Source organism: Psammomys obesus, unplaced genomic scaffold, assembly GCF_907164565.1.
Source record: "Psammomys obesus unplaced genomic scaffold, mPsaObe1.curated_primary_1811, whole genome shotgun sequence".
NCBI classification, from domain to species: Eukaryota; Metazoa; Chordata; class Mammalia; order Rodentia; family Muridae; genus Psammomys; species Psammomys obesus.
Genome location: NW_026596149.1, coordinates 10,074,081 through 10,089,507, shown reverse-complemented (window position 1 = coordinate 10,089,507; position 15,427 = coordinate 10,074,081). Strand labels below are relative to the sequence as shown.

General features: G+C 45.6%; 1 protein-coding gene across 2 annotated transcripts in view; it reads right to left on the bottom strand.

The window, feature by feature from the left end:
- Window positions 1-15,427, bottom strand: part of Frmd4a (FERM domain containing 4A) — a 434,715-nt gene that overhangs the window by 292,807 nt on the left and 126,481 nt on the right. Inside the window, exon 1 of one of the 2 annotated variants that reach the window (XM_055593784.1) lies at window positions 4,818-4,907. The exons of the other annotated variant lie outside the window; for it this stretch is intronic. Coding sequence (XP_055449759.1) covers window positions 4,818-4,907 — 90 coding nt within the window. Of the gene's footprint in view, window positions 1-4,817; window positions 4,908-15,427 lie in introns of those variants that run through there. 2 annotated transcript variants of the gene reach the window in all.

Here is a 15,427-nt window from a genome sequence, read left to right as displayed (position 1 = left end):
ACAGCCACATTAACATATCAGCATTTCTGTTTGTTACAGACCCACATACAATGCCCCGTAAGATTACGAGGAAACTGACCATTTTCCTAAAGCTAGTGACACTGTGGCCATCATAATGTCAGGGTGAGTTGAATTGTCCTCCTATTCATTTGATTCTCCTGAAAAGGGCCCTAGCTCACTGCTGGTTGTATCAAAGTCTAGCACTAACAATTACACATAGTACCTGGCACTCAAAAGTGACCAGGAGTGATTATGATATATTAGCATTGCCCCTTAGACTATATTCATTCTAGTTACTGAAACTCCATAATTGGCTCGAAAACGATGTCCAATGATATGCCAACAGCAGCCTCCTATGTCTCGTGTTTATCTCTTTTCTCCATGGCATTATATTTTTATCATACTTAATTTAATATCAAATTATTTAATGGGTTATGACTTTAGGAGTAAGGGGCTGTAGTATGCTTGCTTGTGTGTGCATACAATTTAGGCATACAATAGGCTATGCCACTCAGGCTTATGTGAGTTCACTCTATTATGTTGGTACAGCAACAAAAGGACCTGGCTATGCATTCCTAAGAATGTGTGCCCATGCTCATTGATGCTTGATTATACTTAGTTAACTCATGCTGGTGTGGGAATCAGGCTGTGGTGTGTGTGTGTGTGCAGGGCAGGGGGTGAGTGCTGAATTCCACTTTGAATACATTAGATTCAAGGTGTGAAGACTGTCGAGAGATTAGAGATGTCCTGTGCTTTCTGAATCTGTGGATACAGGTGTTAGCGGATCACACATTGTGTCCCTTACAGGTGGGAAATCAGAGCATGGAATCTGACTTGCTACAACCTGGGGAGTCCATGCAGGAACAGTTCAGAGGCATCAACCATCAAACTTCAGGGTGAGGACACATGTGCATTGCTCAGCTTCTGACCCAAAAGCAGAGAATTGAGGTAGAGGCAGCCACCTTGCAGAGTGGTGAAATGCAAAATACTACTCTACTTCATTTGCAAACCACAAACTCAGGCCACCTGAGGACTGCCACATGAAAGGTCTGCTCTCTTCATTTTTCCTTGAGCCATGCAATAAAACACCTTTAGAAAGAAGAGAGCATGGAGGTGCCCCTGGGCTCAAGAATGCTGAATGACTTGACCCAAAATCTTTCTTTGACTTTCTCAGGAGCTTTCTTGGCAACAGTGAGGTCTAATTAACAGTGCTAGATGCCATCAGTTATTACAAATACAAGCTAAGGGGCTGGGGACATGCTCAGTTGGTAAGGTGGTTCCCACTTTAGCATAAGAATCTGAGCTTAGAGCCCAGCATCTGAGCAAGAGCTGGGCATTGCAGTCCAGGTCTGTAACTCAGCCCTGGAGCCGTCTGGGGAGAAGGCTGTAGAGACAGAGACAGGAGGCTCCGCTGAGGCTTGCTGGCCGAGTCAGTCTAGATGAATTACTGGATGTCTCCAAATATAAAGTTGAGAGTGCTTGAGGAATACACCCGATGGCAATTTCTGGTCTACACACACACACACACACACACACACTCACACACACACACACACACACACACACACACTCACACACACTCACACACACTTTTGTGGTATGTTGACAAGGCTACAGGTTAGTAGATAATGAGGCTCCTGAGTCTTGGGACAATCCAAAATCCTGCTCTGTCCGTCCCTCCTTGCTGCCTTCTATCACACCCAAACTGTCTTCATTACTTATGTGTGTCTTAATCTTAGCACACAGTTTATTGACTTATCATTGTTCTATTTCAATCTTGCACGCCCAATTTCACGCAGTATGGCAACCACATTACCTTATGTTTCTTCTACTTTCCCTCCATTCTGTTTAGCTCACTGATGTGCTCATCATGATATTTTGTGGAAAAAAAAGTATGAGCAAAAGGCCTGAGGCAGTAAAGCACTTGTTCTTCAAGTGCAAGGGCCTGAGTTTGATTTCCAGGATCTATATTAAAAAAAAAAAGTCTGTGGCGCACACTCATAATTCAATGCTGGCAATGTGGTCACAGGTAGATTCCTAAGAGCAGCCTCATGGGTAAGCTCTAAGCAGCAAGAGAAAGGAGACTATCTCAAACAAACAAACCCAAAGAGATGGCACAAACAATGACATCTGAGGTTAATCTCTGGCCTCCCTGTACATAAAAACACAGAGACACGTACACACATCTATGTGCTCTCATGGCTCTGAAATCATGCTATGTTCTTGGTCCCCATGTCTCAGATTTAAGTTTGTCTTTTATGTGTGGCCCTGCTGATGAGTTGATGATAATTCTGCCACACCACGTGGCTACCAGAGAGCAAAGGTCACAAGGCATTCTGTAATGGCAAAGTCAGGCAACACTTATTTCCAGGACTGAGGTCCTATCCTGTCATGGGCTAATGCGGCATTGTCTGAACTGAAGACAATGTCTTTGAAACTAGTTTCCCTATTTACACATCAGGAGGGAAAAAGGCACCATGTTCCTATTTCTTTAGCAGCTCAAGATGGTAAGAAGAGAAAAATGGGCCTGGAGAGCCTGGAGTAAAGGCCTTTGGGAAATCTGAAGCCTTTGAGCCTTACTGGACAATAATGGTGGCCAAATGTCTGGCAATCTCTCCACCATAACAAGGGCTCGATGGTGGAGTCCCAGGAAAGCGGGCAGCCTGCGTGGTCTGGAGCTGTTTATCACCAGAATGCCCTCCTTTTCTGTGCATGTATGACTGCCGTTCTGAGAAGTGTCATGGAGGCACTGCGGTGTTAAACATTCAATTGGACCCGACAGGCTACCATACATTTCAATTAGCTTCTACCCCATTGTCCTGGAGGGGGAGGTGACAGGTCATCTGGAATGCGTAAGCTCCAAGGAAGTGCAGACTGCTGAGGGTCCAGAGCTCGTAGACTCGTCTCTTAAGGCCATGAACCATGGCTTATGTGCAAAGGCAGGAATATGCTGTGTATGATTCAAATGTAATACCGTACTTGTACATACACATGATGAAAGAGATGCGATAGGTCACTTTTGGATTCCTATATTGTTGATTCGTCTTAAAATAGTGAACAATGAAAAACCAATGTGAAAGTGCACACACCAAGATTTATGCTAATCTATATTTAAATATTTGAATGATACAAAGAGGGGCTAACTAGATTATTTGTTTGTTTCTTTAAGAAGCAGCATAATATTCTTCTCTATATTGCTGTAATGCCCAGCTTTGAGGGACATGATTTATTTTTGTTTGTGAACAAATATCTCAATATTTGTTTGTGAACAAATATCTCAATGATAAAACATATCACACACAAGTAGTTATCAAGGAGGTAAGGGTTTTCGCCAAAATTGAAAATCCTATTCCACATGCACTTGGACTGGTCCCTTACCTGTGACCCAGCACTTGGGAAGCTGGCATGGGAAGATTACCATGTGTTGGAGAGACGCTTGGATGACACAGTGAGTTCTGTTAGGTTGACACCATGTTTCCAGGTAAAGAGACAAACAAAAGAAGCTACCTATAAATTTGTGTGTTCTTTTATTCCCATGCTCCAGAGCTGCATGAGAAAGCACACAGTAGGACTTACCATACAGTGGCTGGGATAAATGATACTGAGCACAGAAATGTGTATCAAACTGAGCTGAAGACTTACACACAACCAGAGTGGATAATGTCTTTTCAAAAAAAAAGAAAAAAATTATAACTTATTAGAGCCAGAAAAGCATTCCTGCCTGGATATTCTAGACAGATCCCATATGTTGAAACCTTTAATTAAGTTTTCTTTAAATTAAAATGCCCTTAAGTAGTACGTAGACCAGCCAGAACAAGCCGTTGGAATTAAGGTCCCTTCCTGTCCGTGAGCTGGGTCAGGTTACTTATCTATCTCACTCTTGTGCTGGTTTTGGCCAATGCTTAATCTAACACTTGGCTGTGGACATCCAGTTCATGGAAGGGCTTGCCAGGAGTCCAGCAGGTGGCCCGCGGGCTTCTAAGCCACAGCAGACCAAAGCAGGGAGGTGTAGGGACCATCCCCACATGTTGAGTTGACCTCCTCCGGACAACCAGCTCATTCTGTGTAATGACAGCCACCATCAAAGTGCCATTCCTTACTGTAGAAAAAGACAAATCCTTATTATTACTTCATAGGCTACCATGAAGTTCACACGCTTTCAGGAAATTAACAGTCACTTGAGCCAAAATCAGTAGAATTAGGAAAAAACCGACCCAGAAGGGGAGCAATGTGTTTGAGAGAACAGCAGCAAAGTGGGTAAGAATGAGTGTGTGTGTGTGTGTGTGTGTGTGTGTGTGTGTGTGTGTGTTAAACAACCAGCTTCGTAACTGACACCAGCAAGGCTCCAAAGCCCCTTAATGTCACCTTTGCCTCCTTTTTCACACAGCAAAGGAAATTGCAATGCCACTGTGTTTTAGTGAGCACAGGAGCAGACAGGCTCCCAGCTCTGACACACTTAAAACAAGCTCCAGGGGGGACAGACAGCCTTACCCTCTTATTTCATCTCCCCCTCTGGCATCTGCAACTGACAGACATTTCTATTTCAGAATTCTCATCCTTATCTGCTCAGGGAAGAGAGGGGGAAGGGGGAGAAGAGAGAGAGAGAAGAAGAGAGAGAGAGAGAAGAAGAGAGAGAGAGAGAGACAGAGAGAGAGAGAGATCATAGAATCCTATCTGCAGTCCCAGGAAACTCAGGAATGGCTCAGGAAAACATCAGTAGCAGCAGTAATTCCGAGCACAATGAAACCAACGTCTCCATATCTGTAGCAACTGCTCAATGAAAACAAACAGCCGGCTCCGGCCACGTAGTAGCTTACCCTCTCCACGCTGCGCCGTCTCAGAGATCCATAAGGTATTTTCAGAAGTCTCTGAGGTCTGTTTGGAGTCACTGCAGTCTGAACTACCATGGTGTGAAGCTGCGAGCAAGCGTGTGTGTGTGTGTGTGTGTGTGTGTGTGTGTGTGTGTGTGTGCGTGCGCGCGCGCGGCTAGTAGCAAAGAGAGAGATGAGCTAGATAGTCCTTCTCAGAGCTAAGCTGTGGTCTTCCGGGAGGTTTCCCAAATATCGAAAAACTGAAGGAGTTCTCTGCCCTGTGAGTCAAGACGTGGTTCGTCAGGAGGCGGGGGATGGGGAGAAAGGAAAACAGCCCAAGTCCTCCAACTTCAGCTGTGTGAAGCAGCACCTTCTGCTTCCTTCTGGCTGTCCCTGCAGCGCTGGCTCAGGGGAGACTCGCTGTCCCAGGAGTGGGTAAGTGGTGCTCGTGGGGAGAGTGATCCAGAAATGTCAACTTGGCTTCTCGGGGCAGCTTTGGATGGCAACCAGGTCAGTTGTCTCATCAAGGCTGTAGCAGACGCATTATTCACTCCACCACGTGACGCCCGAGCCCCTCGGCTGTACAGTAGGTCACATGCTTACCTTAAAAGGACTAAGTGGAATCTCCCCCACATCTGGAGCAGAGATTAATTCAAAATCCTGCATTCTGATTTCATTCTCTTTCTAACATTAAAAAAAAAAAATATTCGAAGACTGGGAACAATGCACAGGGGAGCCGGGGGTCTCTTTGGATTCATAAATTGCCTCTGTGAAACTGAACATCAGACACGAATGTTTTTCCCACCAGTGCCTCCAACAGAAAACAAATGTATGCATCACATCAATGGTGTGAACGCAGTCCACAGGAAGAAAAGGCGGGGGGCGGGAGAAGGGAAACTAGCTTTGCTATCTTTGCATCTATGGCTTAGATGAAGCAGACCAAAGCCAAAGGAGCTACGTGTGCTCTCCTACCCCGTTCAGGCCCGGAGATCAAGCTGAAGTCTTCAGGCTTGGTGGCGAGTGCCTTTCCTCACCGAGGCATCTCCCTGACCCTAGGGCATTCATTTTTATGTCCTCCAGCAAGCTTGGCTAAGTCATGTGTGATTTTACACAGCTTTGAAAGGACACAGGCTCAGCTTCATCCGCCAGTTCTTTGTTAACGGAGGCGTAATTCCAACAGACCGTCCAAGTGGGCCACTTTGCACCTCTCCAGTTTACCTGCCACCTCTATCACGTCACCATCAAGTCAGCTCACTTCCACAGAAGAGAAAAACTACAAATAATGGCTTTCCTGGATTTAAGGAATTTTTGCTTCTTTTGGGCATAATTCTACACACACACACACACACACACACACACACACACACACACACACACACCCCACACACCTCTTCTGTCTTGGTTTTTATGAAAGCAACGGTCAGTTCCTCTGTGGGAATCTCAGGCTCGGCCTGATGTTAGCCACATGTTGGGAACTAACTTTTCTTTATTCCCCACAAACTGTAGCTCAGTTTATTGAGATCGATGGAAAAGAAAGTTGTTTATTCAGAGAAACCTAATAGGAAGTGGGGGGTGGAGTGTGAAGGGAAGAGGAGTTTTATGCTACTAGAGAATGAATGAGAGCAGAGAGGCTTGGAGGAATGGAGCAGTGGGGATGCTGGGGCGCTGGGCTGGAACCGTGGGCAGGGCCCTCCCACGCACACACACCCTGAGAGGCAGTTAAAGAAAGCAACCAGCCCACGTGGGAAAGGCCGAGCGCACAACAATCAGGCTTTGTTCATAATTGGTTCCATGTGTGGAGCTGGAGTGAGCGAGAGGGTGAGGGAGAGGGGAGAGCAGGGAGGGAAGGAGCCCCCTGCATATCTTTGGAGAGGGGGTTTTAGGTTACACCCCATTTGTCCCCCTCCTCTCTTCCTGAATACGCTGCCCAGTTTCAAAGTAGACAGGAGCAGAGAATAAATATGCACCGATCAGTTAGTCACCCAAATCTGTAGGATTTCTAAATGGTGCTGGAACAAAGGACGGATGCATTTTCCAAACAGTTGTCTGTCCACAAAGATGGGGCAGAGTCCTTCCAGCTTGTTCTGAGAGGACACAGCAGATTACAGCCTCTCCTGTGACCCTGGCCCCAGCAAAGCCCTTGAGAGCCGAATTTATTTATATTTCAGTAAATGCAACTTCCTGTTTCCCAGGGGTATTAATGGGGGTTCACTGAAAAACTCAAGGCTTTGGTGGTATAGTTCAGTAAGGGACACTTTGATGAACTAAGTGCAGATAAAACAGAAGCACATGTGTTCAATTATGGTTAAATACATATAGAAGAGAATGTTAATGGAAATCAAAATAACCCTGGGCCACCCTCCCCACGCATTGCAGCCCAGCACATTCCACCCCTTCCCCGATGTGGCGGGGGCACAGTCATGCTTTCTACTTATAGAAGAGCTTCCTCCCACTAATGGAGCCCTCCCCAGGCCCTGCAGAATGAATTGCCACCTCTTCCTTATGCTCCCAAGGCTCTCAATAGTCAGCTTGTCCAAGATTATCTGATAGTCTACCCACAGGATTTTGAGACCTATACAGTTCAGGTTCCTTACTGAATCTACACCATTGTTATCTGTTATTTATTTTCATTGTTAGAACACAAGTGTGTTTCCAGGACGGGACAGGCACTTACACTTGATAGATGCTTACTGAGTTGTCAGACAATGGGCTAACTTTCCAAAGGCTATCTCAGTGAGCCAAATAACTTCCATTATTTGTGTCTCACAGGTGAAGAGACTGAGAAGAAGGTGACCAGAGCACAATGATGGACAGGTCAGATGTAAACCAAAGTAACTTTGTGTAACTCCAGGGTCCAATTTGCTCAATGCCACTGTCACCCGTCATGGGGCACTTGGCCATCTTATAGCAGTTTCACAGTCTAGAAGGAAGATCCTCCTCATGGGCTTACAGGGGAGTTGAAGCTGCGTGCTGGTGAGGTGGGCAGTTTCAAAGTCTCTGGTTCTGCTATGGCCGTGTGACCCAGGCTTGACTCCCTCCAGGTCATAGACAGCCCAAAAGAGCTGGGGAAGGGGTGGCAAGACCCTGCATCAGGGACTCAAAGAGCAGCTGAGTGAGAAGAGCTCAGAGTCGGGGTCATCTGTGGTACAAGGCCGCATGGATGCCAAGGTGGGGAGGTTTCACCGGTACTGATGGAGCGGAGGGGGTGGATGAAGAAGAGTGACAGCCTCTGGTTTTCAACTGCCCTTTGCCAGCCAAGCAGCAGGGAGAAGATAAACAGTCACACAGGCAGGGACAAGGACAGACTGGCTATGATCAGTGGGTCCAGGGCCAGTGTTGACACTGGACCAAAGAACTGAGTCTGGGAAGTCCAAATGAGATAAAGAGAAAGGGTCTGGAAGAAATTTATCTTGGAGACCACAGGTCTTCACCAGGACATGGTAACCATGGGTCACATGCATCAGGGAACAGTCTAGAGGGACCCTGGCCAGCCAGGAAAGATGCCGTGGGCTAGGTGTCAATGAGTGAGAGGCAAGGGGGCTGAGGTAGTGGGGTGGGGGTGGGGCCTCCTCCGCACTCCACTTCTTCACGCTGCTGCACTTAATGGCTCAAGGAACAAAACACTCAGGCTGACAGAGGGTTTGTTTGTTTACTTGAAACATTTCCTGCCAGTCCCCAGGAAAACATTTACATGAAAGTCTGGACTGAAGCCACTCAGGAATGGAGTGAGCTGCACTGTCGGAATATCAATGTTCTCCATGTGCCAGAGCAAGATGTGTCAAATCAAAGCTGGCTTCTAGGTCACTGACAGGAGGGTGTGAAGGAGGAGATGGGGACAATGGCTTGTGGGACATAAAGTAGTTTATGACACCAGAGTTGGTGGAAAGAGACAGGAGGAAGGTAAGAGCCTAATTGGTATAACATCTATGTGTGTGTGTGTGTGTGTGTGTGTGTGTGTGTGTGTGTATACACACATGAGTGCCCATACATGTTTGTGTTTATGGATAAGTATGAATGTATGTGTGTTTTATGTGTGTGTGTGTTTAAGTAAGTACATGTGTCTGTGTTTGTATGTGCTGGTATATGTTGTGTGTGTGGCTGTGTGTGTGTATTTATGTCTGTAGGTTTGTGTGTGTGCTTGTCACATACAAGCAGTTGCAAATCAGAGCAATGAACATACATTAATACAAGCTGTACCCAGGGCGAATGAGACACTCATGAAACCCTGGGGCTGGTCACATGAATGTAGACTGGTCCCCGACCCCACCCGTCCCTAGGGTGAGCCTGATGCTTGCCCAGATGTCGTGAGGTTTGAGAATGAGTAGTGGCGAGGCGAACCCTTCTGCTCGCTGCAAGTCCACACATGCACACTTCCACTCAGAAGTGTGAGGGGCTGGCCCTCCGTGAACTCATCTCCTCTGCTCTGTTTCATTCCTCTGACAGAGCACTGGGAAAGCAGACCAACAGGCAGGGCGGTGCCCGTGGGAAGAAGGGGCTGGAGCGCACACTGCAGAGTGGAAGCTCTAGAGGATGAGGGCATGAGAAGAGGAGCAAAGGACCCTGAGCTGAGGAAGGTGCTGGACAGGCGAGCTGGGGGCCCTTCTCTGTGAGAATTTCACAATCACTTAGAATATGGGATGCCTTTTGAGCTTGTGTTTCTTACTGTATTACAAGAGGCAAGTTAAAGGAAGAAAATTTACTTTGGCTCACAGAGGGAATTCAGTTAGCCACAGTAAAAAGCATGGTGGCTGGTGGCTCCCCAGTACATCAGCAGTTAGGAGGCAGTGACAGGACAGGAGGCAGGACCTGGTTATAATCCTAAGGCCTGCTCCAGGCAAGCCATTTTCTCCAGCTAGGTCCTACCTCATAAAGGTTCACTAGCTTCCCAAGACAGCACCCTCAGCTGGGGAGCAAATGCTCTAGGCCATTTCTCACACAAGCCCTAACACTTCCATTCCTGCTCTTCTCCGGGAAGAAACATCTAACCTTGGGGGATGAGGGTCACAAAGAAGCTGATGGTAGACAAAGTTCAGTGGAGACACACCTTTTTTGGGTTTCCATCTTCGGCTGTGGTTGGTTAGTCCTTGGAACATTTTGCACAATATTAAAAGGGAATTTTTCTCAGTGTTTTGAGCTCTCAGGACAATAGGTAGCCATTGTTACCCCCTCCTTGTTTACTGTCTGGGAAGGACAGGCAGGGCTGGAAAGGGAGCATCATAGAACTAAGTTGGCCTCATCTTCCAGGCCATTCAAAGTGGAAGAAAGAGAAAGAGGAGGGAGAACCCTGGCCTAGCAGTACATACACGTAATCCTAGTACTGGAGGCTGAGGCAAAAGCATCATGAGTTCTCAGTAGCCTGAGGTACATAGTGAAGTTTACTGACATAGGGAGCTGTTTAAGTGTCTGGCTAGTGTGGCAGGAGCAATCAAGGGGCAGAATGAGGAGAACATGGGAAGCACTTCGATCTTAGGTTTGCTATGTTGTGCCTGAGAGTGGGTCTTTGCTATGTTGTGCCTGAGAGTGGGTCTTTAAAGCAGACTAGGTGCTCTGATATGGTATGGAGGCTAAAACAAACAAACCAAACAACCCCCCCCCATGAAAGACAAAATAAAACAGCAAGAAACAAAAACAAAACAAAACAAAACAAAACAAACAAACAAACAAACAAAACACAAAAAAACCCCAACAGGTGGAGAGGGCACTTGCTTGGGCTCCAAGCTGAGAGAGTCACCATGGGCGACCAATTGAAAGAAAGACGTTGGTGGTATCACTGGATAAGGAAGACATGCTTAGCTTCAGGAATAGGAGCAAGACAGGGTCCTTAAAAGAGGGCACCTTCAGGGACAAAGTTGGGATTAAACCCTGGTCAGTTCCAGAGAACAAACGGCAGCCAGGACAATTCTAAGCAGCAAAGCTACTTGCTCTGGTTTTCCTTCTACCCGCTTCATTCCTGGAAGGGCTGAGGGACTTCGGGAGGTGCCCTACCGTAGGATGATGGGGAAGGGGCACAACCACGTCCCATTTCCAAACACAGCTGTGGCCCAAACTACTCCGAGTTGGAGTGGAGAAGCTGCACCTGGGGAGAAGCTTGGGTTTTAGTTATTGCCATGTAAAAGAGAGAAGGGATCAAAAGAAGGATTCATGTGAAACGAAGACATTCTTAACAGGCCTACGCAGTTCCGAGAGTCTGAAGGGGGATTCTGGGAGAGAATCCTTGCATTTCTTTAGCACCCCAGCCGCATTCTTGTTCCTTCCAAACTTAGCTAACTCAGATAGTTTCTGCCTTGTCTAAATAGCATTGCCGAGTGGCTGTAGACTATTAAAAAAACCCAGAAGTGAGGTCAAAGGTAAAAAGCATCCCCCCAAACAGGACCAAGCTATCAAGCAGCACTCCTGGGACTGTGGGAAGCTTCCCAAATGAGTGTGGGGCATTGAGTTTCTCTTGGTTTTAATTGAGGTTTGTTCTCACATGTCACAGAATTAGAAGTATCTGTCTTTGGACAGAGTGCATCCCCTCCCCCTGTCACACGGAAGATGATGCAGGAAGAATTGTAGTTGATTTGGGTGGAGAGCTAAAATTTCCTTCCTTGCTCCCATCTCCCTTTACCATCCCCTCACTTTCTTCTCTCTTTCTCTTTCCCTCTCCTTCCTTTCCACCATTCTGTCTCTTCCATTAGTTGGCTGCATTCCACATTTCATTTAACACCTCTCCTTCCTTGAGATATCGTACAAAGAATATAACGGATCTGGGGTGGATCTGCTGAGTTTGACTCCAGGGGTGGTGCTCAAGGCTGAGCCAACTCCCTTCTGAGAATATACTGTGATTGTCTTGCATACCACACCCAACCCTAAAATATGGGCCATGGCCCTACCTCAAACCAAGCTTATTATTTTCTTTCATTGCTTATATTTCTTTATTCAGTCATCAGGTACCTTACTGAGTGTCTGATGAAATAACACAGCCCCTTGAGGTGGCACATTGTACTGGAGAAACTATTCTAGATGCTGATGCACTTGAATGTTTTATTGAATAGGCACTCTTCTTTCCCTGGATGAAGATGAAGCCACCTACCCAAGAAGTAAAGAAATGTTTTCTTAGCTTTTGAAAACTTGGTGTTTGGTAAGTTTCAGTTCAATGGGGCACCCAAAATAAGGCTCCCAAGCCCATCAACTCAAAGACCTGCTTCCTATCACAGTGGAAATATCCCCCACCCTGTGTGTGTGCCACAGGAAAATCTGGAGATAACCAGATGTCGTGGAACCTCCTGAGATCTTCAAAGCTATGGTCAAGCTGTAGAGACTGTGGAGAATTATAATGCTTGTCATGGAGGAGTCACCAATATTCTGTCTGAGCATGCCTTGATCATCAAACATAATGGCTTGCTGGCAGCATGATTTATGTTTTTACTCATGAGGTCTGGCTCACAAGCAGCAGCAGCAGCAGCACCAGTGTGTGTGTGTGTGTGTGTGTGTGTGTGTGTGTGTACCTGTTTATGTGAAGGTGTGTGTGTGTGTGTGTGTGTATACCTGTTTATGTGAAGGTGTGTGTGTGTGTTATATGAAAGTGCTTATGTGTGTATCTCAGCACATGTGGAGGCCAGAAGACAAGCTCCTCTATCATTTCTCAGGTATCACACATCTTGGATTTGTAGTCTCTCATTGGCCTGGAAATTGCAACTAGGTTAGGCTGGCTGGCCAGCGAGCTCCAGGCAACTTGTCTATTTCTACCTCTCCAGTGCTTGGGTTACAACACACATCACTCTGACTTTTGTTCACATGAATTCTTGGGATGGAACTCAGGTCTTCATGCTCGCAAAGCAAACACTTTATCAACTGAGTGGTCTCTCTAGCCTTTCATTCCTCTGTATGGTGGGAATAGCTTATTGCACGTGCTGTTAAGAGTGATGTCATGTCCTGGTCCCAGAGGATCAATGCTGTTGCCGGGATGCCGTGTGATTAAGCAGGTAATAGGCTGACCTGTGGGGCTGTCTCTGCGAATGGGCTTTCGAGATCATTCTGCAAAGCCCCTTTTCACATTCTGTCAGCTGTAGATGGGTTTTGATAACTAGCATTGATTTGTCATGTTAATGAAGTGCACTTTGCACAGGGTAAACCGCATAACTACACCTGGAATGGCAAAATAAATAACGCCCTTATCTGCAGTATTGACTTCCCAGAATTAGCTGGATATATATGGTGCAGTCCTAAGCAGATCCAATACATGTTCATCTTTGATTTTCAATAGGCTTGGCTCTCCCACATCAGCTATATAAGATACTTAGCTAAGTTATGGGTGGCAAATGACCAACTCTTAAACCTGTTTCTCATTTGTATGCTTACATTTTTCTAGGCAGAGAACTTAAACATGTAATTTTCATCTACAGAACGAATCTCCATAGTTGAAATCATCCTTCCAATGCTTCAAAGAAGAGTGGGGCCTTTCCTTGATGGTGTCTGATTCTTCTCTCTCCCATACCGAGGGAACATGTTACTACCGAGGGCAATTATTGCCCACTCACCCATGACTCTCCTATTTTCCCAATGGGATGGGAGAAAGCAACTTGAACTTATTAGAAAGACTGGCATCTCCTAACTTCATGCCATGGTTTATCTTGAGTGTTCTCTGGACACCCACTAACCCGTAAGTCAAAATGTCAGAGGGCTTTCCAGTTCAAGTTCATGGCCAGAATGGATAAAATACCTTCAATGGAGCAATTCTTAGAGGCAAATGAGGATGAATAGAGGATTCTGTTGCTGTTTTCTTGGCCTACACCACTCTGTTTGCATTTTAAGCCTCTACAACATAAAGAAAAGTTGTGAAAATTGCATGAGATACTGAGTCACATGTGTGAGAACAAGGCTGGTAAGAAATGACACCAATGGGCTGGACAGATGGCTCAGTGGGTGAAGCACTTGTACAAGTATGAGAAGCTGACTTTGAATCTCCAGAACTGATCGATGTAAAGAAATGGAGACAGGAGAATCCTTGGAGGCTTTCTGAACAGCTAGCCAGGCACACACAGAAAAAACAACAGAGACCTGCTTTACATAATGTGGAAGGTTAGTACCAACACTCAGGTTGTCCTTTGACTTCTACGTATTTTCTGTGGCATGTGTGGGCCTATACTTACATAAATACACACACACACACACACACACACACACACACACACACACACACACTTTGAGTCTAAAGCCAGATTATCACCTGCATACTATAGGACCTCAATGATGGGTCCTATAGTATGACAACTTGACACAAGCTAGAGTCATTTGGAAAGAGGAAACCTCAGCTGAGAAATTGCCTCCATCAGATTGGCTTATAAGCAACCCTGTGGGTTATTTTCTTGATCGATGAATGATGTGAGAAGGCCCAGTGCAAAGTGGGTGGTGCCAATTCTGGGCAGGTGGTCAAGAAATCAGGCTGAGCAAGACTCAAGGAGCAAGTCAGTAAGCAGCATTCATGCATACCTTCTATTTCAGCCCCTGTACTGAGTTCTTGCCTTGGCTTCTCTCAATGATGGGTTTATAAGGTATTAGGTGAAATAACCCTTTTGTCCCCAAATTGCTTTTAGTCATGGTGTTTTATCATAGCAATAGAGAGTGTAACTAAGACAACCTTATTATATGATCAAAGGAAAATCATTATAACTTACTTTCAGCAAGGAAGTGATACTGGTTCTGAGGGGCTGATTGGCAAAGAGTGAATGGTAGAGTGAAGGTCAACAGGGAAGTTGCAAGGTTATTACAGAGTCCAGATGAAGTCTAGAACCTGGATATTATTCCTCTATAGCTCTCTATCTGAAGAGACCGGAAGAAAGATGTTAATAGCCCTTATGATAGAGGCATAGGAGGAGGGCAAGGTCTTGATGATGGTGAGTGGCTCTGAATGTGCTGAGTTTCTGGTGCTTGGATGTTTGGAAATGGAATTTAAGAGAGGAGACAACCCTGAAAATGTACTCTGGTTTTCAATATCATTTGAGCAACCGCTAGAAAAATTCTATTATTAGAAGCACAGGACAACCATTCAATAATGGGCAGATTTACTTCTTGAGAACATGGAGATAAAGTTCTTCAGCACTTTTGTTGAACATTGAGCCTAGAAAGAGGCCAACAGGAATTCCAAGCGAAGGGGGACTGGTCACAGGAGAGATAGAAGGTAGGCTGCTAGGGTGATGGACAAGAGAAGCATCAAGATAGCCATGTATGAGATCAAGAAAGGAGCTCATCTAATGGATGAATGACAGAGAGTTCCAAAAATGATGCACCCCACCACAAAAATGGAATTGAATTGAGCATATGATAAAGTTTCCAAATTGACACAAGTCATATAACTCGATTGAAGACCTTAGAGAAAAATGGCTGATGAGAATATAGGATATTAAACAAATATTAGAAGAAGGCAATTATTGACTTCAGGAAAAACATAAAGTTGTAAAGCTCACCAGGTTATGTAGTTATAGCATACACTATTTCTTGGGTATAAACAATATTTTGTTAGCTTAATGAAAGCAGGTTTTATGTTAAACTATAGTATCAATATATCAAGATGACAGGGGAAGGGAGAAATGTGTGTGTGTGTGTGTGTGTGTGTGTGTGTGTGTGTGTGTGTGTGT